General features: G+C 44.0%; 7 protein-coding genes across 7 annotated transcripts; 5 read left to right on the top strand and 2 right to left on the bottom strand.

The window, feature by feature from the left end:
• Nucleotides 1–661: 661 nt before the first annotated feature.
• On the top strand, nucleotides 662–991 carry PHALS_05933 (uncharacterized protein; the record flags this gene model as incomplete). Its single annotated transcript, XM_024723258.1, has 2 exons — nucleotides 662–691; nucleotides 779–991. 2 exons carry the CDS (start codon nucleotides 662–664, stop codon nucleotides 989–991), a joined length of 243 nt encoding a protein of 80 aa, XP_024574253.1.
• Nucleotides 992–1,659: 668 nt separating this feature from the next.
• Nucleotides 1,660–4,233, top strand: PHALS_05934 (dna repair protein partial; the record flags this gene model as incomplete). The annotated part of the gene is made up of 1 exon (XM_024723260.1): nucleotides 1,660–4,233. One exon carries the CDS (start codon nucleotides 1,660–1,662, stop codon nucleotides 4,231–4,233), a length of 2,574 nt encoding a protein of 857 aa, XP_024574254.1.
• Nucleotides 4,234–4,441: 208 nt separating this feature from the next.
• Nucleotides 4,442–6,231, bottom strand: PHALS_05935 (PWI domain; the record flags this gene model as incomplete). Its single annotated transcript, XM_024723261.1, has 3 exons — nucleotides 4,442–4,864; nucleotides 4,937–5,794; nucleotides 6,103–6,231. The coding sequence occupies 3 exons, from the start codon at nucleotides 6,229–6,231 to the stop codon at nucleotides 4,442–4,444; spliced, it is 1,410 nt and encodes a 469-aa protein (XP_024574255.1).
• Nucleotides 6,232–7,985: 1,754 nt separating this feature from the next.
• PHALS_05936 (uncharacterized protein) lies at nucleotides 7,986–8,234 on the bottom strand (the record flags this gene model as incomplete). The annotated part of the gene is made up of 2 exons (XM_024723262.1): nucleotides 7,986–8,093; nucleotides 8,157–8,234. 2 exons carry the CDS (start codon nucleotides 8,232–8,234, stop codon nucleotides 7,986–7,988), a joined length of 186 nt encoding a protein of 61 aa, XP_024574256.1.
• Nucleotides 8,235–11,929: 3,695 nt separating this feature from the next.
• Nucleotides 11,930–12,217, top strand: PHALS_05937 (uncharacterized protein; the record flags this gene model as incomplete). Its single annotated transcript, XM_024723263.1, has 2 exons — nucleotides 11,930–11,988; nucleotides 12,043–12,217. 2 exons carry the CDS (start codon nucleotides 11,930–11,932, stop codon nucleotides 12,215–12,217), a joined length of 234 nt encoding a protein of 77 aa, XP_024574257.1.
• A 5,414-nt stretch (nucleotides 12,218–17,631) lies between these two features.
• Nucleotides 17,632–19,539, top strand: PHALS_05938 (uncharacterized protein; the record flags this gene model as incomplete). The annotated part of the gene is made up of 1 exon (XM_024723264.1): nucleotides 17,632–19,539. The coding sequence occupies one exon, from the start codon at nucleotides 17,632–17,634 to the stop codon at nucleotides 19,537–19,539; it is 1,908 nt and encodes a 635-aa protein (XP_024574258.1).
• A 741-nt stretch (nucleotides 19,540–20,280) lies between these two features.
• PHALS_15127 (uncharacterized protein) lies at nucleotides 20,281–21,623 on the top strand. The gene has a single exon (XM_036407343.1). It carries the CDS (start codon nucleotides 20,386–20,388, stop codon nucleotides 20,593–20,595), a length of 210 nt encoding a protein of 69 aa, XP_036263053.1. The 5' UTR covers nucleotides 20,281–20,385; the 3' UTR covers nucleotides 20,596–21,623.
• The last annotated feature ends 1,513 nt before the right edge of the window (nucleotides 21,624–23,136 follow it).

Raw genomic sequence — 23,136 nt, forward strand, 5'->3', positions numbered from 1 at the left:
CGTGTTAAGAAAAAACGCTTCTGCATCATGTCGGTGCCCCTTAACACTCGACTGTTCTCGTATGAGTGTTGTCAGTTGGTTTGCATAGACAATATATATATGGTGTACCAAAAAGTTAGTCTGATAATATTATTATCATCTGTGGACCGTCTGAGCAAGATGAATCATATCAGCGAGAGGAAACAGCCGACTTGTCAATTGTGTTTCCGATAGTCGAGGCGCTCCAACCACAGAAAGTACTCATGCGGCAATCGCCGCAATTTTTACAGCGACTTATCGGGCTAACCGTGTGGTCTAGATCCAAACTAATTGTCAACGGAGGTATAATTGTTGAACTGTTCAAAATAAATGAGTCTTTTAGCCAGGTTGTTGGCTGCACTTTTCTGAGAATCAAAATTTGTGAATGTACTTTTGGTTTCTGTCCTGGCCAATGCGCTTTGCACCAGACCTTTGTGTGTACTTTACGTCCTGCGAGAAACGGTAAATGTAGCATTGAATGCGGAACACCATCAGATCCACAAGCATACATAAGATGAGGGGGTGAAGGACGAGAGGCGATAAATCTTAGTCGAGCTCCAGACAAAAAATGAGATACAGTTTCTCGGTATCCGCAGGTCCAACATGATTGCAACTTACGTCCTTTGTGTTTCGTGCGCTCCGAATGAGATGTATACATGGTAGAGCTCCCACGGTAGGTATACCCCGTGGGGGAGACCTACCGAATTTTCAATCCTGCAAGTCGGCTTACTGGGAGGCGCTGCATTCTTTGAGCTCATAGGGTCCACTTCACTGGGACTTAGCGTTTGAAGGAGCGACGATCCCTGAAAAATGTGAGGCTTATAGCGAGACCTGTGATGGATTCAGGGGTGTCATTGAACTATGTTGGACGAATTGCAGTCCATATAGCTCAAAGAATGCGAGAATATCAATTCATGTTAAGGATAAATATCGTTTTGCAATGAAGATTCGTTTTGTGTCAGAGGACCTTTGAACAATTACATAAAAACCTCGATGCTTTGATAGCGCATGGTGCTGCTTGCTGTTAGTCAGGACACGATATGCGATGTCACTTAAGGTATGGTATGGCTCGGAGGTAAGAGGCATTAGAAGTAAAAAGACTGGGGCATCACGTTCCGCACACATATTGGTGCTTTTACAAGTCATCAATTTCTCTTTGCTAGAAAACAGAGACGCTATCGGTGCGGACACGATTCTGCGAAACATTAATAGCTGATCCTAGAATTGGTCGCGATTGGTGGCTGTTATTTTGCTAAGAGTAGCTCTCTCATCCTGTCCTTCTTTGGTTTAAAAGGGCTACTGCTGATCGTGTCCCTTACGGATATTTTCTTTCGGGACGCATAACGATCGCTATGTGCTGCGGTCGAATGAGGTTGCGGCTTGCTTCTGCTGATACAAAGAAATAGACCCAATTGTTTCAGGCTCTTGAAATTAAATCAAGACAGATAAAGAAATTGCGCTGACACTGATTCGCTAAGATGCTGATATCATTCAACAAGATCGCGAAAGACCTATAATGGTTAGCATTTTTACAATGTTTCTGAGAAATAGTTTTATTTAAATTTGAATGTAGAAACCATCAGCCCATATTTGCAACGTTATAATTTTTGCACTTGTGTAGCTGATATTTTCGTAAAATTAATGTCGTCGCAGTCGAACAGTGATGGCCCACGTGAGGTTGACACCCTTCGCGTATTGATCTCCACAGACAATCACCTGGGCTATGCAGAAAAGGATCCTGTACGTGGCGATGATTCATTTCGTTCTTTTCGCGAAATCTTGCAGCTAGCACAGCGTGAGCGCGTGGACCTGCTTCTTCTAGGTGGCGACCTATTTCACGAAAATAAGCCAAGTCGTCATACGCTGTACGAAACAATGCGTCTGCTACGAGCTTATTGCATGGGCGATGGTGCGGTTAATTTTCAAGTTGTGAGCGACCAAAGCGTCAACTTTCCTAACTTTGGCGTTGTGAATTTCGAGGATCCCAACTACAATGTGGAACTGCCTATCTTTAGCATTCACGGAAATCATGACGATCCCAGTCGAGAAGGTGGAGGAACTGCCACGCAATCGCTTGCGGCGTTGGATCTCTTAAGTGCTGCTAATTTGATCAATTACTTTGGTAAAAGCGAGAAAGTGGATGCAGTTGAAGTATTTCCGGTTCTCCTTACGAAAGGGAATACAAGAGTGGCGGTATATGGACTAGGGAATATGAGAGATGAGAGACTAAATCGGATGTTTGCTCAGGGAAAGGTGGTGTTCAGAAGACCGGCGGAACATGCTGAGGAGTGGTTCAGTATCTTTGTGGTGCACCAGAACCGAGATGATAAAGGACGAGGCAGTAAAAATTGCGTTCCAGAAAGTGTAATACCAAATTTTATTGATCTTGTGGTCTGGGGACATGAACACGAATGCCAGATTGACGTTCAAGAGAGTGTCAAAGGTGATTTTTTTATCACGCAGCCTGGATCATCGGTTGCGACATCGCTTGTAGAAGGAGAAGCCAAGCCTAAAAATGTTGCTGTCGTCGAAATCAATGGCACAACCTTTCGCATGACAAATTTTGAGCTGCACACGGTACGACCTTTTAAGATAGGTGAAGTGATTTTAAGTGAAGTTGAGGACTTGGAGCCGAACGATCCCGATGTTACAGAACGTATAGGAGAATACTTAGAGGGGAGAGTGATAGAATTATTACAGGAGGCCGAGGTGGAGCAACAAGAGCGGCAGAGAAAGTATGCGATGGACTATGAACAAAAGCAGCAAGAAAGTCCATATCCGTTGCCAGAGGCTTCAATCGGGCAAATAAACGAGAAGGTTCTGGTGCTCATTCGATTACGCGTGGAACATACCGGCTTTCCTGTGCTAGTGAATCAACGTTTTGGTGCAAAGTTCGTGGGTAAAGTGGCTAACCCCAATGATATTTTACTATTCCACAGGCGAAAGAAAGATCGTACAAATGCTTCAGACAAAAAGACTGGTATGGAACTAGAGAAATCCTTACTCGGGCGTCCTTTAAAGCCGATTCCTTTAGCGGCAGTGACAATTGAGGACATCTTAAGCAAGCAATTGTGTGCACCTGAGCGAAAACTCGTACTTCTTCCAGAGGCTCAACTAGGAATTGCGCTAGAAATGTTTACACTGAAGAACAACTCGTCAGCTATCCAAGAATTTGTGGATGGCGTACTCGATGCAACACAACGCGAATTGAGTTCTAAGAGTGACGCAAAATCGACACGGGATATTCTTAGCGTTGTCGAAAAAAAGAAAGAAGAATCCGATGCGTTGCATCTACTGCAAAAGGAAGAAGTCGAGTTGACGAAGGCCGATTCTGAAACGGCTTCGTTGAATAATAGATTTCAATCAAGACGAACCGCGCCAGATAATGATGCTTCGATTAAGCATCGTCATGGGCGGTTTGGCACACCGCGATCTTTACGGGAAAAAGAGGGAACCTCAACGAAAAAAGGCAAACAAAACTCAGTTTTTTCCGACCTTGAATGTGACAGCGATACGAGTCCACGAACAAAAAAAGCATGTCAAAAGGTTTCATTCCGATCCACACGAAATACAAAAAAAATTGAAGATGTTTTACGATCAGATGAGGAGGAAGATTTTGTAGATGCAACTGCTGAAGATGATGGTGACGAGGACTTTAAGCCAGAAGAGTTTTGTGAGGATGAAGAAGAAATGACACCGCGACCTTCAATCAGGTCACGGTCAGCACGACCAATGAAAGTAAAAAAAGGTACAAAGAGGTTGCGCAAGAGAAGGAGTGATCTTGACGAGAAAGGTGATGATCATGAAATTGATCTGCCCAATAGACAGAGTAGAACAAAGCGTTCCGCTCCACATGACTCACAAGCAAGCGTGGTGTTGGATCTGTGCTCAGATTCTAGCCATGAAGATGAGCAAAAAAAGACCAAAATACCCCGACGACACAAGATCGACGAGTTGTTCAAGAAGCAGCAGGAGAGATACGATGACGATGATGTAGAGGAAGATAAGCAATTTACACAACTTGCTGACGCCCGCGGCCTCGGCCCCTCACAATCCCAGTCTGAATCGCTTGGAACTCACGCCCGCTTGGTAGGCTCTGCGCGGCGCAAATTGCCTTTGTCAATGGTGGCTGCCTCGCAATCTCAGTCTCAAGAAATGAAACGTGAAAATTCCTCATCGATTGCTCGCAAAAGATGGGGTCGCTCTCGTCGTTAGCAGCAGTATTTGTAACATTTAAAGACAAAGAACAAAGTGACCAAACTTAGCTATGCACATCACTGATCGCTTTGCGAATTGTTTGTGAGTATAGGGCTCTATCGTTTCCCTCGTTGAAACCATTCAAGTCCTATTGATATACACTCATTGCTTTATCAAAGTGTCTCTTAATAATCTTTCAATCAATCGAGTCATTGTAATAAAGAATCTAGTCGGTGCTCTCCAGCAACTCTTGAGGTGGCGTTTTGGGCAAACTTGAGTTCAGCTCCTCATCCTTGGTAGAATCCTGTCGCACCCAAGTCTTGTTTTGAAAGCGTGGACGCATCTGCGATGAAAAGTATGGATTACGTGGCGTGTAGGCTGGCGCACCAGTATTTGTATTGGCGTTGAATTGGGCTAACTCTCCTGGTTCGTCCGATTCTGGCTGGTCTCCCTTATCTTTTGCTTCTTCAGCCTTAGCAACATTTGGGTTAACCCACTTGCGGTTCTGAAAAGGTCGGGCACCACGCGGTCCATTCTGCATAGGTTGAGGGTAGCCGCGACCACTGAACGGTGGGATCCCTTGAGGAGGAAAGCCCATGACATACGGGTTGAATCCTGGTGGAGGGTAAAACATGGGACCACCAAATGGCTAATCATTATAAAAATGGTAAGAGTCTCATCGGACGAGGTAAGCAAGTATCAACGTGGTAGAGATACGTACCGCAGGGTAACCACCAAAACCCATCGGACCGCCCTGAAACCCCATGGCTGGACCCATTGGCCCGTAGCCTTGTTTGCCATTCATATCACCTGGCGGTGGCAGGGGTGGTGCCGCGTCATCATTCCTTGATTTTTCCTTGCGTCTTGCACTGTTCATGTCATGATCTTGATCATTTCTCCGATTGTGATGTCCATCACTGTGCTGCTTTTCCTCACTACGGTCCCGATCCTTGCGTTGCTTCTTATGTGACCCCAAAGTATCACGAGCGTCAAGTTTAGCCTGGTGAACATTTACTGGGGGACCTAGTCGCTGTGAAAGGCGACGTCCGCCATCTTTGTTATCAGCACGCTCACTTCCTCGCCGCTTGTTACTCGTCGCTCTACCTTCTTCACGTTGATAGCGATCATTTCTTTCAGAGTTTGAAAAAGAAGTACTCTTCGAAACAGAAGTCTTTTCCACGATACCAAATCGTTGCGCCCGTCGAGCGATAACATCGTCCGCGTCAGTCTTTAAAGAATTCAGCGAGCGAATTGTGCCTTTATTGTTGCTAAGCGAGACCGTCTTCTTTTTAGGTGGTTCAGATGACGAGATTCCCTTCAAATTAATTATGCGCTTAGGCGGAGTATTTTCTTCAGTCGTCGGTTTCTTTTGCAAAGGTGCGTCTTCTGCAGGAGATTGCGAGATCTTCATCTCCATAGCGTCATCGCTGGACTGGAGAACTTGAGATTCAAATGTGGGCAGTAGTTGGCTGAGCCAGGCCGCAAATTGCTCGGCTGACTCGTCACCAATGAAGTCGACGAGGTCGTGCGCAATTTGCTCCATATTCTTCTTGTTGTTTACCATCACAATCACGTATTCCTAAAGCCGTCTCCAACAAAATAGTATACAATACACAATATGGACGTCATGCCTCTGATCTCTTCTGTCTGGGGTGGCGCTCTCTAATGGGGGGTTGTTTTCCACCCTCTTTTGGCGTCTTTTAATATGTATATAGAATAACGGACACGACTCCTTCCTCGCCCCTGCCAGCCGAGCCATGAGTCACTCTGGTCGCTATCCATTAAAGACTCGACCCAGAAATGTAAACTTTCTAGTGTAGCAAAAGAAGGCGCAAAGGAGCGCCACCCATCCCCGCTAACTATTCACTAGATTAATAGAGCACGTACCGCCATGACATTATCTACCTCGACGCCCAGCATCTCTGTCAGCTTTTCGCGCGTCTTGTGTGAGAGCTCCTCTTTCCATGTGTCCTTAAGCGCCAGTGGAAACACGTAACCCTTGGAATAGGACGCCATATTGCAAATGATACGAGTACTGCGTGACCAAGTTTACAGCGAAAGACACATTAGCGATAGTTTCCTATCGCCCACTTACTGTCATTTTTGACAAATTAGAATCCAGCATAATTCTGAGTAACAAATCAATGGGTTATCCCAAAAGTCTGTGCCTTTAGGGTACACCGTTCGTTGTTTGATACACCTCTCAAGAACGTGGCTTATCGCAGAGATAAGATGCGTTTCTCCTTAGAGAAAGAGGATGCGTTGGGCAGGGCTGTATGTTTTCAGATAACAAAAGTGTATACAATCACATACTTTGGCTCCTCACAAATGTTCGTTCCAGTTAATAATTTCAGCAGTGGGAAGTAATTATACGTAAAAAGGTCTTTTCGCATCCTTCATTTGACCAAACTAGTCATCCGAGCGCTTATCAACGTACAGGTAAAAAGAGCTCCTTGTGAAATGTGGATCGGGAACCGTTGTACTTAAAAAAAGTCATGGCGTCAATCGAAGACTGACTCTTGAGAGACTATAATTTCTGTGAGTATGGAATAGAAATGATCGCATTTTTTACGCGTCTAAGTCGCAAACGAGGTCTAATTACTGGACTTTTCCAAGAGTATTACCGTACCTCGTGACGATGGACCTCAGCCCAGAAGATACATTTTCAATAGAGGCTTATAACCTAATTCCTAATCTTGAAATTCATAAACAGAGATTTTTACAGCCACAAGGCAAATAAACTTCCGTTCAAAATTAAAACTATATTTTTGGTGGTCTATTTGCGACAAATCCGCCCCGCAATTCCGAAACCAATGAAGCTTATCACGGTAGCCGTCTGTATCCAATCAGCTCGTTGTTACGGTTGTCATTAACTCGGTCACATTCGCCGTGGTTGTCCTCGTGAGAAACGAGCCTCTCAATACAGTTCTCGTCGTAATGGTCCTGAGTCACGTGGTACCGATAACACTAGGCGTTCAGTAAACGCTGCGAACCAGTAGATGCAGGGCGGTCTACTAGGTAGTAAAGAGCTCTTCTACACAGTTAAGTTTAACATTACAAAATTTTGTTCACACAGGATAACGTCCCTTTGACGACTGTCAGTACATTGTTCGGTATGTTATGGGAGAGACTTGTGAGCCACATTGATTATTCAATACCCCTGCAACGTCCAATCGATTGATCTCACATCTGTTTAGACCACTGCGATGCATCGCACAAACATTTTGCTCCTTCGAAGGATGAAAATGACAGATCTGCTCAAAGAATGCACTTGAAGTACCTCCGTGCGGTAGTGGTGCTAACAAGTACCGGTCCTCGGTTGGAATGTTGGTTAACTTGGTGTTCGTACATGCTTTTAAGAGGTCAAAGCAGTCGTGGAGAGGCCAACGCTACGAAATCAAAACGATTCTTGGAAATGGATTGGTTCGCATCGCTTCTCGCGTGACTACGCAGAAATGGTACAACCGCGAGAGTTGTTATCTACTTGTGAAGAGACATTTACTCAAATCAAGAACAGCTTGATGGAAACAACATTACTTGCTAAACCAGATGATATGAAGCAGTATAGCGTGGTGTTTGTGTGACGCTTTTCCTTTTGCAACCGGTTGTGAATTTTTGCAAAAGAATTCAGAAGGACACGATCGGGTTTAGTCGGCTGAAGGAAACGCTAAGAAGGATACGACGCCTGTAGTCAATGTAATGGAAACTTTTTCAATTGAAAAGTGCGAGGTGTCCTCAGACGAACGTAGTTTCCGTATCCCTACGAGTTCCTACTGATCGCATTCGTCCCCACCAAAGGTCACGGAAGCGCCATTCTTAGTATCGACAAAAGATTTCTCGAGGCTTAAACGTAACCAGCTTCTGCACTTTTGTGTGCGCTACGTACATCAGCACAGTGCCTTGAATGTCAAATCGGCTAGAGTCTCCGCTTCAGGGCCAACGACGGGGGCAATCCTATCACAAGGAATCAATCCATGCTTATCGAGTTTTCCAAGCTTGTCAACAGGTGCATACGTCATAGCGAACTTCAAAAGGCTTTAAAGAAAAGCCCTTCTCGTGACGGTGGATATGATGTACCCGACCCCTTTGAGGCGCCGATCCGCACCTATGCGTGGACCTGTAGTTAATCTTGAGAGGTAAACGCGCAAAAAAGTTTCAATTTTTAAGCACCCTCTATCTCAAAAGTACTTTTCTGGGTGGACCAGTCGGTACTTTGTACTCCCGATACTGCGGCCGAACAGAACTACTGAAGGCTTTATATTTCGTTCGATCGTTTCGGTGTCAAAACTTATCATATTTATAGTTTTTCGACTATACAAATTATGTCTCAAATGTCTATAGGTCAATTGGAGCGTCGATGTGTGCTTGGCATGCAAAGCTCATAGTGCGGCGTTGGCGTCAAAAGGGGTGCTTGTACGCTCACCAGCACATGCGGCAGTCAGCCATGTGAATGTTCGCACCCCGATGACACAGTTAGCGACCAAATGTCAAGCTTGAAAAAAGCGAAGCCCCATTCTATCATATTTTATGTCGATAATTGATTTGATGGGCTAATCGGGTCAGATGCATTCCAAGCGATTTCAGCTGGTTGTATGACCTATAAAAATCTGTTGAAGACTACTTCTCCACCAACAATAAATCCGCGTTCGGGTAAAGCGCAGAATAGGGACTTCGGTATACCTTTATTGTGTCATTATAAATGATGTGTTTGCATCTGCCTGGGAGGTCATAAGTGTAACTTGATTGTTTTTGTGCTATCGCCACAAATAATAAGGGAGCAATCTATCCAAACGACTGTGAACATTACATGCGCAAAAGATGAAATTGCAAATTTTGCGATAAATCTCATATCTGATTTTTTGGATTCGTCATATACATGTTGCTTTTGCAAGTCTCGGCTTTCGGTAATAGCACCGCACACCTGACGCATGAGCTTAAATCTCTTTGAAATAATCTGACCGATTCCGCTGAGAGATGTAGGCGGGATTAGACCATCGAGTCGATATATGTCGGAAACTGTGACCATACATAAATCTTAAGTACGTTTGAGGGTATGCGGTTATCTGTTGTACTCTTTACAGAAAAGCGCAAAGTCAGTAGTCGCTCCACGCATGTGCATTGGAGAATATTCTTTATCACACATTCAATTCGTACTTCTGAGCGTAAGCCTAGAAAATAATTAACAACAGCAAGGTGGATATCTAGCGAATCTTGCCAAAATTTTGCCAGATAGCGCTGAGAAGACAGTTGATAAAGGCAAGCTATAAGTCTTAATGGTGGTGGTAGCAGCAGATTGAGCCGACCAAATTATATAGATTTATATATCATAAACAATATTGATTTGACTCGAAGCGGCTTACCAAATTCAAAAATGAGAATGGATCTAGAGCTCCCCGCCAAAATCAGCAAATGACTGAAGCATGTATCGAGTTATATTTATGACTTCTTTTGCACGAGCGAGCATCAAAAATTACATATTAGGCCACCAGCGTATACCGCTTACTGATTCGAACCTCCATCTCAGACTGAGATGACATGAGAATCATTTGCCGTGATACGAGTAATTTGATGCACAGCGTGGCGGTGTTAAGGCGCTTACAATTGTTTCACAACTGCAATATTGAGTATATGCTTTCTGAAGCTTTCAGTAGAGACTCATTAACAGAGCTCAACTTATCATATGAATTGCTAATGCGTGATGTCACCGTTTTAGCTCATAATTTGGTTGGGCAGCATAAAAGCTTGTTCGTTATCTCATCAAGCTTAACAATCGTAAAAACCTTTTTTTGGCATGACAAAAGACAACAACCTCACAACCAAAAATAGTGCGTGGGCCACCTCACTTAGCCAACCAGGCTTGTTATTGAGATATGGCGGAGAAGGTATTTATCTTGCGTACTTCTAAAGCGATGAGCGACAAAGTATCACAGGTAACGACGCAAAATAGCGTCAAAATAAGCAGATGCACTTTAAGCTTGACGAAAGATAAGTTTATGCTAATTACCCTTATATCGTGAGCTGGTTATCTCGACTCTGCGGCTGAAAATGTTGAATTCGCACGCAAAATTGCGCTCTGCTATTACCTACACATACAGTGTCTGCAGTCTTCAAGACTACCTCGCTACACTGAATCTTCTCAATCAAGCTCTACAAGTCATTTCTTGTTGATTAAAAGAACTATTAGCATTCGTCCATCCGGTGACTGAGTCTAATTGTATCGGGATCCATACTGTATTTCGGTGTGTGTACACAATACACAGTTGTTCCTCAGACCAAGAACAAAGCTAAGAAGTACCATAATACGGATACTGGTTACGGTGGTGGCATTGCGTACAGGAAAATTTTGTTGGACATGTGGGTTGCCAATTTCACGCTACGTAGTACATACCTTCTTATGATTGAAGTCAGTAACAGATGACTGTTCACCACTAAATTTTCCAGACCAACTTTATATTTAACATGAGTCTTGTACTGCGAGAGCCACTAAGTGCATAGCTATCGAGAGGGATCTTGGTTCGCTCATGGACAGAGCGATGCAATTTCACCATCTGTGCGTTAGCTAACGTGAATTTATTGCTACCAAACTTCTCATGTTAGATATGGATGGCGACTCATTGTACTTATCATATGAGAACTAAACATACCACCTTTGTTTTTCTCGTCTTAGAGAAACAAGTAGGCTTAAGTATGTATAGTCTTCTTTTTGGAATTTGGTGACTGGCGCAAGAGGCGTCACTTGGGCCGAAAAGGAGTTATTACTCGCCTGGAGGTGTTCACCTAAACAGTTGTGCGGAGATAAGTATCTAGAATTATCATAGTCAGACGCTGGCGAGAAAGTAAGCGAGACTGCTGGTGGTATAATTGATTTTTTGGGGGGAATGGGCGTCTCTTCATCAGGGCTCGAGAGACTGAGATGGTCTTGAACACAAACTCGCTTCAGACATAGCAACAGTGCGTCGTGTTAGCAATTTTCAAGCTAAGAGATAGTGCGTTATGATGGGAACCATCGTGTGGTATCTCAAAAAAATAAAATGACTCATTTCGAAAAGGGGAATGACAGCTATCGCAAGAATTATCACCATCTTGTAAGGATTACCGCGTATTTATTTTTGTACCATCCGTTTTTTTTTTGGACTGCTTTTAAGAGTTGAGAACTATAAAAACTGCGATGACAGTCCGAAATCAATAGCAGTTCATTCATTCATGTAGAGTCTGAATAACGATGCGCCTCGCATTTAAATATTCCGTCTCGATTCCCCACTTTCAACAAATGCGTAATGCCGCATTGTATGCAGAACAAAAAATCTGCTAACCAAAGGTGATATGAGCTGCGTGAGGTCAAGTATTCATCAGAGCGCCCGATGTGATAGATGTTAGGCACGTTAAAAAATGAATACCTTGAACATCGTTGTATACGTAGAAATAAGTATTTATAACCGCATCATGACCCTAATCTTATCAGGATAAGGACGAACATTTAGAGGAGATCTAACGAACTTTTAGAAGATTACACGATCCGTCACCTACCGTTGTCAATGTGACCGCCAACTGGCACCACGGAGAAAAATATATTTTCGCTACTCCATCCGGTTGAAGCTTCTTAGAAGGAGAGTGTTGATGGCATCGTACTATCCCATCGATAAAAGGCGATCTCACAAAACATGTCAATCTCACGTGGAAGCTCTAATTCCTAAGCCCTCATAGTAATTCAACAATGATGAAAAAAGTCCGTGAATCCTCATCAAAATCTTCTTATGCACTCAGTACTTTTGGGTACGAGCTCACTCACCATGAACAATAAGGTCAGCTTGACCTGAAATATGTTAGGCATCTGCTAGGTGATTTCGCCGCTTTGCCATTTATTGCACGCATTCTAAAGACAATCATTAACACAATTTTGTCTTCACGGGGTATGTTTGAGCAACCAGTCTCCCTTGAGCGACCGCAGTCTTTTCACCGACGAATGTTTTCAAATTCTACAGCACATTCAGCACGTCACTAGCTTAGGTGTACCGTTTTCAGGTGATATTTTTGAGTTAGATCGGGACTTGATCACAGTACGATAGCGTATTTTACTATTAATATGAATTACGAACTGTGTCAAGCGATTATTCCCTCTGCTCTCAAGAGATACAGCATTACGAACCACAGCTTATATACTGACTCTGACAATCTCAACAAAAATTTTATTACTTGATGTGGCGATTCACGGTCGCTTACTTGCGGGTCAGCCAAGACGACAGATGTAAGTCCTTATAGCTCAGTGCAAATCTGTGTTGCCGAGAACCAAGGTCATCACTGAAGGTTATGACGCACCGTCGATACTCCTAGCTCAGTAGATGCAAAATCTGAAAAGCGCTACGTACAGCCGCTTTCTATATATGAAATCTGAGCACGATATATCTTTGTAGACCGCTACCCAAGGACGCCGGTGCCTTCCGGAGTTGTTCAAGATCCAGCATCTACTTCAGACAACCCAACGCCCCCCACAAAACTGTCACAGCCTTGCGCCGCACCCCAACAAATTTGGACAGATTAAAACTACAAATAGCATGATCTATGTTACCAAAAACTTAGAGAATAGAAAACAAGCCGTGCATAAAATCGAAGCGATATTACATACCAAGAACTCATCACACTAATAATGCCATCAAACAAAATGATTTTAGCTAGCATGAGCTGATAGTTTTACCTTTCGATATCTAAAGAAGTATTCTTTGTGTGAAGCTGGCATTCACATGATTTGGACCCACCTATATGTTAAACTGCTACTTGCTGTGATATGGTTTGCGTACACAATAATATAGTGAAATCACCAAAATACTGGTACTGATGAGGACGATGGTAGCCCAAAAAAGAAAGGTCATGGGACACGGCAATGGGAGTCTGACGTGAAAGAAATGATCATATGAATCTTGTTGCCCGCAGAAAGGGTTCTTTGAGACAGTCAATGACTGTTGTGAGCTAGAGCTAGTTGGAGCCGTAGAAAGCCGAGGTAATGGATGTCGCGAATTCCCCGTATCAGAGTTGGTGGAGCGAAAGAACGACCAAAACGCGCAAGTATGAGAGTTAGTTACCAAATGGAATCAAGGAAGATAAAGTCTTATCACGATGGAACAAGATGGATAATTCAAGACAATCCTTCGACGTGCCCGCCGTGCGTCGCAGCGTGTTCTCACGGATTAGCAAAGGAATCGATTTCTTACACGTTAGCGGAGCTACCGAGGTGATGCATAGGGGCTGAAATTGTCTCATCAAAACCTCTTGCAAAAGCTTCATCGAATTGAAGAGACCATGACCAAATATTTTACAAGAAACGCAAGACGTTAAATTTACCAAAGTGGAGCGACTGGTACAGGACAAGCTAAGACCGCCCACTTTTATGGATGAGCTTGCCATAGAGCACAATCATGAATCATTGAGTGCGAGTAGTAAGAGAGCTGCTTTTACTGATCTCATGGACCCGTTTATAGTATGTAAATGAAATTTTACTACGCGATGACAAAATGCCTGATACGCGTAATTTCCCGGATTGGAGAGTGCATCATGAACTATGCTTAGTTGCGGGAATAATATGATGTGCCAAGTGGCAATCAGCGTGATCTCACCCGCGCAGTCTGATAGTTAATAATTGCTTCCTCGTGGGCAATAACAGCTTATTACCCTTGAGCCGCCAGACCAAAATACAAAATATTGAAGCCGTTTTATGCCTGTACCTGCGCAATTAATTAGATAGAAGCTTCTGTTACTGTGATTGCAAACCACGATAAGACTTTATGTGGTATGTTATGCAAGTGATTATGGCATCGCTTGCGCGTTGATGCAAAACGATGTCGAGGGTCGAGAGCGAGTTGTTTGTATCCCTCGCCACAACTCCGGCCGGTCAATGTATCGGCTTCCCATCGTTTTATCAATCGAAATGTTTAATAGCTGGCGACCCTAAAATATTGAAAATTTGTCAAGACATGCAAAAATTGGCGTTTATAGTTATGCCGTGCTAATAAATCCAGCCCGATTTTGTGCTTTTCAAGAGCGGGCAACCCCGTTACAGCATAATTTCAATCGCACCGACCAGCTCGTGGCTACTCGACCTTCCAATCTTCAAGGCATGTCAATAAATACCACATATATTTCTTTCCGAATGTGTATAGTATGACTTTGAGCTCAACACTCAAAATCCTAGCGAGCACGCACCATGTGTCACGGCATACCCAGTCATAGCAACGGGGGCTGCTGTGCTTAGCCACACTACATTTCGCCGCCAAATAAGCTGTCACAGCTTCACTGTATATATTCCTGATTGACATAATATTATTGAGGTTCACAAGTACGCTGTGGTGTGTGTTTGTCTAACTCGTCTATCCAATTCGAACACACGTAAGTACGATACGACACTGGTATGATACTGTTACAATACTCATACGGAATCTTATGTGTACTTAATGTGTTGCTCACTAATTGGCTTAGAGGTAGCAATTAGTTTGTGAGCTAAATACCGGAAATATGTTCACTTTGAAGTTTCTTCTTCTACCACTCAAGCCTCTTTGGTCAGATCTTTCCCTTCAGCTTTCTTTGCTTTACACTTTTAAAAGGCTATGAGACGACGCACAATCATGACCTCTGCACATGACGAACCAGCCAAGGTGGATCCGTAAGTTAAACGGCAAAAACTACGCCACCTGGAGACGTTACATGCGTGGCGTCTTACCAAGACAGTATGGCATGTCGTCAAATGTGATTTCTCCCCAACGTTTGAAGATGCTCGTGTATCGTATATATACTTAAGAGCGAGTAACATCGTGTTTGGATTGATGCTTCTGCACATTTATGCAAATTATCACCATGTAGTTGACGACTGTGAAGAAGCCTCGGTTGCATGGTCGCGTATCAAAACACACTACGGCGGGTCGCAGAAGACTGGCCAACTCTACCTGAAGCGCCAGCATGATTAGGCCAAAGGAGGGAACGCTATGCATCACTGTGACGAGGTCCTCAACATCAGAGCGAAGCTTAGCTGCATCGGCGCCACGATGGAGGACGAGGATGCTGCAATCTACCTACTACTCATCCTACTCAAGAGCGACAAAAACGTTGTACAAATTTTAGAGATCATCAGCACGAAGAGCGTAGCGCCAACACGCAGCATCAGTCTACATGCAAGAATGAGGCATGCCTTGGATGATGCTTTACGCAAAAATGATTTCCAACAATGACAAACGCCTCTACGACACGTTTGAGTTTCTCCTTTTTGACATTTATGGTCCCATAGAGCAAACTTCTTTGGGTAGTAGCAGATACTTGCTCCTCATTGCGACGATACAAGTGGGTGCTACATTCTAAAGGTTAAAACGCAGGTCAGTAAACAAGTCAAATTTATACGACACGACGAGGCTCGAAAATTCGCAGCTTATACACTAAAGACACTGTACAGTAACCAAGGTATCGAGCAACAAATAATGATTTAGTATGCGCATCAAACTGGCTGCAGGATGTTTGGCCTGAAACAAAAAGAGGAGTGGCTAAAGTGGGATCAAAAGTCTTTTGCCAGATCGCTCTAGGATACGAGGAGTTATCTAAGGCCTATCGAGTGTTTGATTTTGAGGTGGGACGAGTCGTGAAAAGCCGTGATGTACTCTTAGATGAATCGAATTTTGGTTTAAACACTACAAGTGCTAGCAAACTTGACAGAGATGATATGGTATCGACCTTGACTTGTTAAGCATTGGTGATGAAGGCGTACGTGACCCGACGAATTTCAAGTCAGCAGAAAACGCAAGAAGCTTTTTTTACACAAGGGACACAATTCAACACATTACAACAGGCTGTAATAATCAAGTAGGACAAGAAGAAACACGCTACGCTCGTACTGGTTCTTGTGAAGAACGTAAGGTCATTGACCTAAATCACGCTTCCTCTAAGCGCAAAGCTACGGCAGCCCCGCTGCACTTGGAGTATTTGCGATCCGCTCAGCTCGTACTTGTTTTGAGTATGGAACGAGAGGTCGGTGACTTAAGTTACGCTTCCTCAAAGAGCAAAGCTACGGCAGCCCCACTGCACTTGGAGTAATTGCAATCCGCTCAACTCGTACTTGTTCTGAGTATAGAACGAGAGGTCAGTGACCTAATTTACGCTTCCTCAACGAGCAAAGCTACGGCAGCCCCGCTGCAGACAGGGTATAGTCAAGTCATACTTGCTTAACCATGACCAATGGGCCTAAATAGCCAAAGTCTGCGCAGACACACGAAAGATGCCGCGATCACACCTCGTCTCTATCCATTCCGTAATGGTGTTTTTAGACCAAAAAATTGTTCTTTGTTTAGGGCTCGGAGCGAACCAATGTATGTAATGTGCAATTTATGAACAATGGGCTAATGGTGGTACTTCGAAGATGAAAGGTCCATAAGACACGGAGACCGCTAGCCCAGTGCAATATCCAGAATGGTGTCAAGTCCGCGTCCCAGAGAAGCCTCTGTAACAATTCTGTAAATTTACTGAAAAGTTCTTACGAGTCGAACGCTTTCTCTGCTCGATATATCACGGTAAACCATTGCACTCATAGTAGCAGCTGCCAAATCCTTTATTTCGAGCAGTAGCCATCCTCGTACACATTTTGCATAACTCTCTGTGTTCCGGTAATAATGTAAGTGACTCAGATAGTCTACTTTTCGCAGTACGGTGAAAATTATGTACAAGTGATGTGAAGTGTAGCTGGTTGCCATAGATCACACTTTCTGAGGCGGCTGTGATAGTGTACAAAGCTCTCGCGGTTCATGTGACGTAAAATAAATCTTTGATAACACGTACACTTAATTGACTTGATTTACTTTAGACAGTTAAGTGAAGTGTCGTCGCAAGGTAAAAGCTCGTATCTCCGTAAAAATAATGCTGGGCCCCCCTTTAGTGACGCTTCACTGGGATAAACCTCCCTATAAGTTTTTATATGCAAATCTATTGTTTTGTGTTATTCTGAATCGCTGACGTCCCGCATGTACTGTTTCTACATGTTCTTTTAGACCAAATAAGACACCGATGCAAGATAGCACAGCAAAGTGTCCTGCATGTGTGACGTACCAGTAGAGTTTCCGCGGTGAACTGAATAAGTTTATATGCATGATATTTATTAAACGAACACATCGAAAAGCTGCTAATAGATACGAGTAGAAAACGTGCCCGTCATTTAAGGCGTACATGTTCAGCACCTTTTTTACGTCTAATCTCCCAATACTTCCGCGTGTACGCCATCTAGGTTTATCATCGGATCTGTTTTGGCCCCGTTCTGCTCTACTCAACGATACTCCAGTGTCTTGCTACGATTATGTTGCAAACTTTACGTCTGAACTTCGTCTTTACACTTGCGACGCTTGTTCTCATTGCCACTTCGATTTTGCAAACTGACGCTTTCACTTTAAGGCCACGATGTCCGCATCCACGCCGGATATATGTGGCATCGACGTGCAGGAGCTTTATCTCCATGATCCAGGCAATAAACAGGAGCCAGTTGGGTATGTCCTGTGCTCGGAAATGGGCAACACATGCATGAAAAACGCGTGCAGCTGTCGAAGTGCTGCATTTGCCGAAGTGAATGGCAAGACAAAATATTTTGGAGTTTGTGTAGTGCTGAACAAAGGGCAAGATTGTGCCACAAGTGGAGACGATTACCTCACGTGTGCAGTCAGCTCACAGTCTTCTGATACCCCTCAACCAGAATCACAAAATGAAGCGACAAGTGGTACAACTACCAAAGCGACGATAGAAAGTAATCCGACACCTGGTGCAGATATCAGTGAAAGTAGTGCTAGTGGTGACATGGCTATATCGAACACCGCTACGTCCGCAGCGTCGATGAGCACGACCGTAATGGTAGTTATCATCGTCGTCGCTGTTCTAATTGTGTCACTGATCTCATGGTTTGTACGTTCCTACTGCACGCGTCGCTCATCAACAGACAGAAAGCTTGCCTCAAGACGAGATCGTAGTAATCAAAACACTAGCTTTGACGCGACCTCGCCGACTTATATGACGGGTAGATCATCAGCCACGCCGTCGTTCCCAGCATTCGATCCACGGACACGCGGGGCGCAGTCGAATACATCTGGCAGTCACGGAGGGCGTGGTGGGCGAAACACACCACGAGCACACGAAACTGTATCTAGCCGCGGCCGGAAAAATCAAGACATTGACGCTCAATTTGCTCCAGGTGGAATCCGAGATGTCCCTAACGAGCCGCAGTCTGGTCGGCGTAATTTAGATGCTAACGTACCCTTTCCACCGCTTGGCCAACGACGCGAGCCAAGTTCTGGTCGTGGCGGACGAAATCCAGACACAGATGCTTCATTTCCTCCACTTGGCCCACGCCGCGAACCGATTTCAGGTCGAGGCAGGCATAACCCTAGGCTTGACGATCAGCTTGCTACAGACATGTTTCGAGGTGCGCAGAGGGAGCCAACCTCGGGACGATCCCGGCCTGCTTCAAATAAAGGAGTGGACTCTTCGGGTGGCACAGTATACGCTGGTCCCAATACATTTGAAAGAGCTGCGCAATTTGCACAATTAGCAGCTTTTGAGGCCCCTCCTCCGCATAGACCTCATAGACCGATAAAAGCGGTGCCGATGGCAAATCCAGTTACAAAGAGTGCTAGAATACCACCATCCTCTCATCCGGTAGAAAACCACCCGAATTACCACATTCCTGACGACTCTTCACCCACAGATTATGATATTTTGTCCCCAAAGACAGCCAGATCGCTTGCTCCGTCCATCGCATCTTCAGCGGCGACTGTTGTTGCAGCCGGACGCAATCGACCCACCCCTCTTCAACAGAATCGACGACCGCAGTATCAAAAAAATCCACCTTCGTATTATCAATCCGGTAAAAGCCGCGATGGCAACAAATATGCCGAAACGATGGGGTTGACCGATAGCACTTTCGACGATAGCAAATACGAAGAAAGTGATTATGGCGATAGTCGATTCGAGGAGAGTGCCTATGAGAAAAAGTATAAGGCAACAAGTAATTACGAGGACTCATTTGTTAGTGAGGTTAGCTCAATGGCATGGTCGAATGCCTCAGGCCTAAGCGAAGATGGTTACTACCATGCAGTGCCGAGCAGTATGGCTCGCATCCCCGTCATAGAGGCACCCCAAGATGATGATGACACGTACAGTACTGATGGCTATTCTGACTGGGGCCAACAATCCGCCAATGTGTTTAGCAGTACAGCAGGATCAGACGCATCGTTTTTTGCAGCATCAGACGCGTCCTTCTTTTCAGTGAAGTCAGATTTCAACGAGTCTAAAAGTGATATGAAGGAGCGCGAGTTCTAGGCTCGTAAGGAATCAAGAAGCATTTAGATTGCAATTTTGTTATAAGTGGATGAAAATAGAGTCGCGGCTTCGGTGTCTCGGTTGCATGAAGATTGAAAATCACATTTTTCGAGAAAAAGAAATACCGCCGTCAAGAAAACTGATGACTACCGCCATCAAATATGCCGTGACGCTGCGTCAGGTTGCTCTTTGCGATCGTGCAGAGGTTATTATGCCATATAGGAAAGACATTGCTACATCGATATCGCCTAAAAGTTGAGCCATGATGCCACGAATGGTTGCAATAATCTGTCAGCTTTGAAAATTAGTTATTTGGTACACCTTTTGACACATGATCAGACTGAATAAATATTGCCATCTATACTATTAGATGGCTTCAGACAACAATTGAATTAGCGAGAGATGACAAAGGACCTTCCTCTCGAGTAACATCTCAAAATATCTCAAGAAGACTCGATTTAAATCAATTCTGCCATCACAGAGCGTATTGAAACGCCAAGCAATTGATAATTCACACGTTGGCTCAAGAAATGCTCCGATAAAATGTTATGCAGCGCATAATAATAATAACATGAGCCAGTGAGAACTATGGTGCCCTATATCTCATAGGACTATGCCTGTATTAGAGACCATGCTCCTGTTAGGGCAGTATACTGTTATATTTTTTATAAAAAAATGAAATAAAAAACCTTAACTGGTTTTGAGGTCGCTATATTTTTTTTAAGTGGGCTAAATTTTTATTGTAAAAATGTACTCGTGTCATGTCCACTATGCAGTAGTTTCCAAAGGTCAACTTCCGGACAGAAAAAGGCATGAAGCTCCCTTACTTAGCTGTTTGTGATTGTCATGGGCGGACTGACTTACTCTAACCTATGCGTTTTTTTAAGCAATCAGGTGCAAATGAGGACGAACAGCTACAATGAAGGGCTTGTGATTAGCTCGCAAAGCTTCCTGAGTGTTGCTCAAACAATGGCTTTAGTCGATTTTCATTACAAACACCTAGCCCATGGGCGGTCCACCGAAAAAGATTGTGCCACTCATCAGCACCTAGCCTGAAGACGGTCCGTCCAAAAAGATAGTACCAATCATCGTCTTGCTAGGAAAACTTGCGAGTTTTCGTGGCTGACATTGAGGCCAAACCTATTTGTACCTTACAGGTCCCGCAGTCTTAGCTAACGCTTGATTTTAGATCAAGCACTTTCCTGTATTGTCAATTAACGAGTCGGATGGCCAATCGCAGCGCCATCGTATCTGCTTTGCTGTTTCCTATCTGTTGTCGTAATATCAAATTAGTATTTTTTCATGCCAACCGGACTTAAACATATAAGAAGTAACTGAGCGGATCTGATAAGTCAATTTCAAATAGTCTTGAACTTCTACGAATAGCATAGTCTAGCTGAAAACGCGATTCGGGGTTCTGTCGGCCCTAATCTTCTGGATAAAAAGACCTTAATGTCAAAAGCAGTTTGATGCAAACAATTATTGTTACTGCCCAGGCGCTAGATTTTACGATGGCAGAGTCACGGCGGCCCTCAATCGGCTTTCCAGCTTACGACTGAGGTCGGCGTACCTAGCACTCCAGCTGGTATGTCGCAATGCTGACGACCTCGATCATATGCACGACTAATTTTGCAGCGTCAAGTCTTTACCGAGCATTGAGCACAAAGTCTTTTGCTCTGCAACCAACTTGGTGACAAATTAAGTATCCAGAAAATAAATACTTACAGAAAGGTGGATATCCTAGATAGATGAAGAACTTACCTTCGGGTGGGCGGTGGTGGTGATTCCTAAGACTCTGCATTGGGTGTGAACGCCAGACGCTTTTCGTCATTGATTTAATTTACACTAACCTATTGACGAGTCAATTGGCAATACTGTAGTTTTAGATCACGCGACGTTTCTCAGGATGCCAGCAGCTTACCCTAAGCCACCAGTTGCAATGAATAATGCTGACAGTATTCCCCAAATAAAATCTGGTTTCGTTGAGAGTACGACGGTGACAGCCTCATTGTAACGGAAATATTACTGTACGAGCGGCACCGCACAATCGCACAAATGCAGTATTGCTTGATTGTACAATATCCACATTGCTTTTTTTGTGACACATCCGAAGTATATTTAAAGAAATGTATATTTTTAAATACAGTAAAGTGCATATAATAAACTTTAACAAGAAGTCAGTAAGTGGCTGGAACAGTCAGTAACTTTACATTTAATTAAGCTTTACTATATACATAATCAGACCTATAGATTTAGATATAGGCGGCTTTGCCGTAAATGAAACCGAAACATTTTGGATGGAAGAGTAAGTAGCCTTTGGTTACGGCTGCAGCTACTCTTGGGGTAAGCGGATTGTGATCCGCTACACTCGTACTAATTAACGATGGTCACCCACATTAACTAAGCTTCCTCAAAGCAAAAGAATACTTGGCGTTGGTTCCGCTTCTAGGTGAAGCGTACAACACATTCCTCAGCGTACAACCCCTCCCCCTATGCATTTGTTAGTGCGGACGCTTTGAGTCGGAGAATAGTCTATGCAAGATGCACGGTAAAACCGTTGTAATTCCTGAAAGTACTGTATTTCTTGTGGGGAATAAGCACTAAAATGCTCGATTTGTTGTCCCACGAATCACAAGACATGCCTGGAAAAATTACGGCTATTGAACCAAAGGGGTCGAGGCGGGCAGCTCAAGGGTAACTCAGTCGCGGTATTTGCTCGCCTGGAGACACTATAAACGTTAAGAATGCGCAGTAAGGCACCTCAAGAGAATCTCCAACCGGGCGTCCATGAGAGCATATATGGGTTCACGAGGACACCGCTAATGTTGCGCATCCAGCTTTCTGAAGATAGAGATAAACAATTTTTATTTTGAATGAGAAAAGTTGAGGTCACACATGCCCAATAAGGTTAAGTAGCGCGTCGCGCTTACGGTCTCCAAGCTTGATACCGCGTGCGAGGATGGGCTCATGTAGTATTGCTACGATTCCAACGTGGGAATGTATGAAATGGCACATGTCCAAGATATTCGAAGGCGTATTGGGTTCGATTCGAGCTCTTGACTATTTCTTCATGGAGGCGGGAGCTGTCGAGGTTAGAGCACGAGTTAGACAAGCTTATCACCAAAATGATCTCCGATTTTCTTACAGCGGCGGTAACAGTCACCTTCGATGTAGGAAGTCTTTCACCGAGATCTTATACGTAAGCCTTACTTCCTATATGACCTTGGTGGGCGTTACGTTGAGTACAGAATTCAAGCCGCTTGGACCAAATCATGCAATGAAATAGGAAGCTCGACAAGAGTGCCAACAACGATAGACGCCAGCCCTGCAAAGGAGATATAGTTGTTTTCTGGCTGATAAGCAGCTGCGTCGAACTCGCAGACGATTCATCTGCGGTAATTTAAAACAATTTGCACATCGTGCGGCTGCATGCCGCGCGACTGTCGAAAGCAGTAGACACTAAATGGATACCAGATACGGCTAAGATTTTCGGTATCTTGGGACGGGGACACTGCAAAGTTGTTAAACGCTATGTTCAACCTTGATTACGTTTATAACTTTGACAGTACGAAACATTGTCTAGCTCTGAATTTGAAT

This window comes from Plasmopara halstedii, assembly GCF_900000015.1.
Source record: "Plasmopara halstedii genome assembly, contig: Scaffold_292, whole genome shotgun sequence".
NCBI lineage: Eukaryota > Oomycota > Peronosporomycetes > Peronosporales > Peronosporaceae > Plasmopara > Plasmopara halstedii.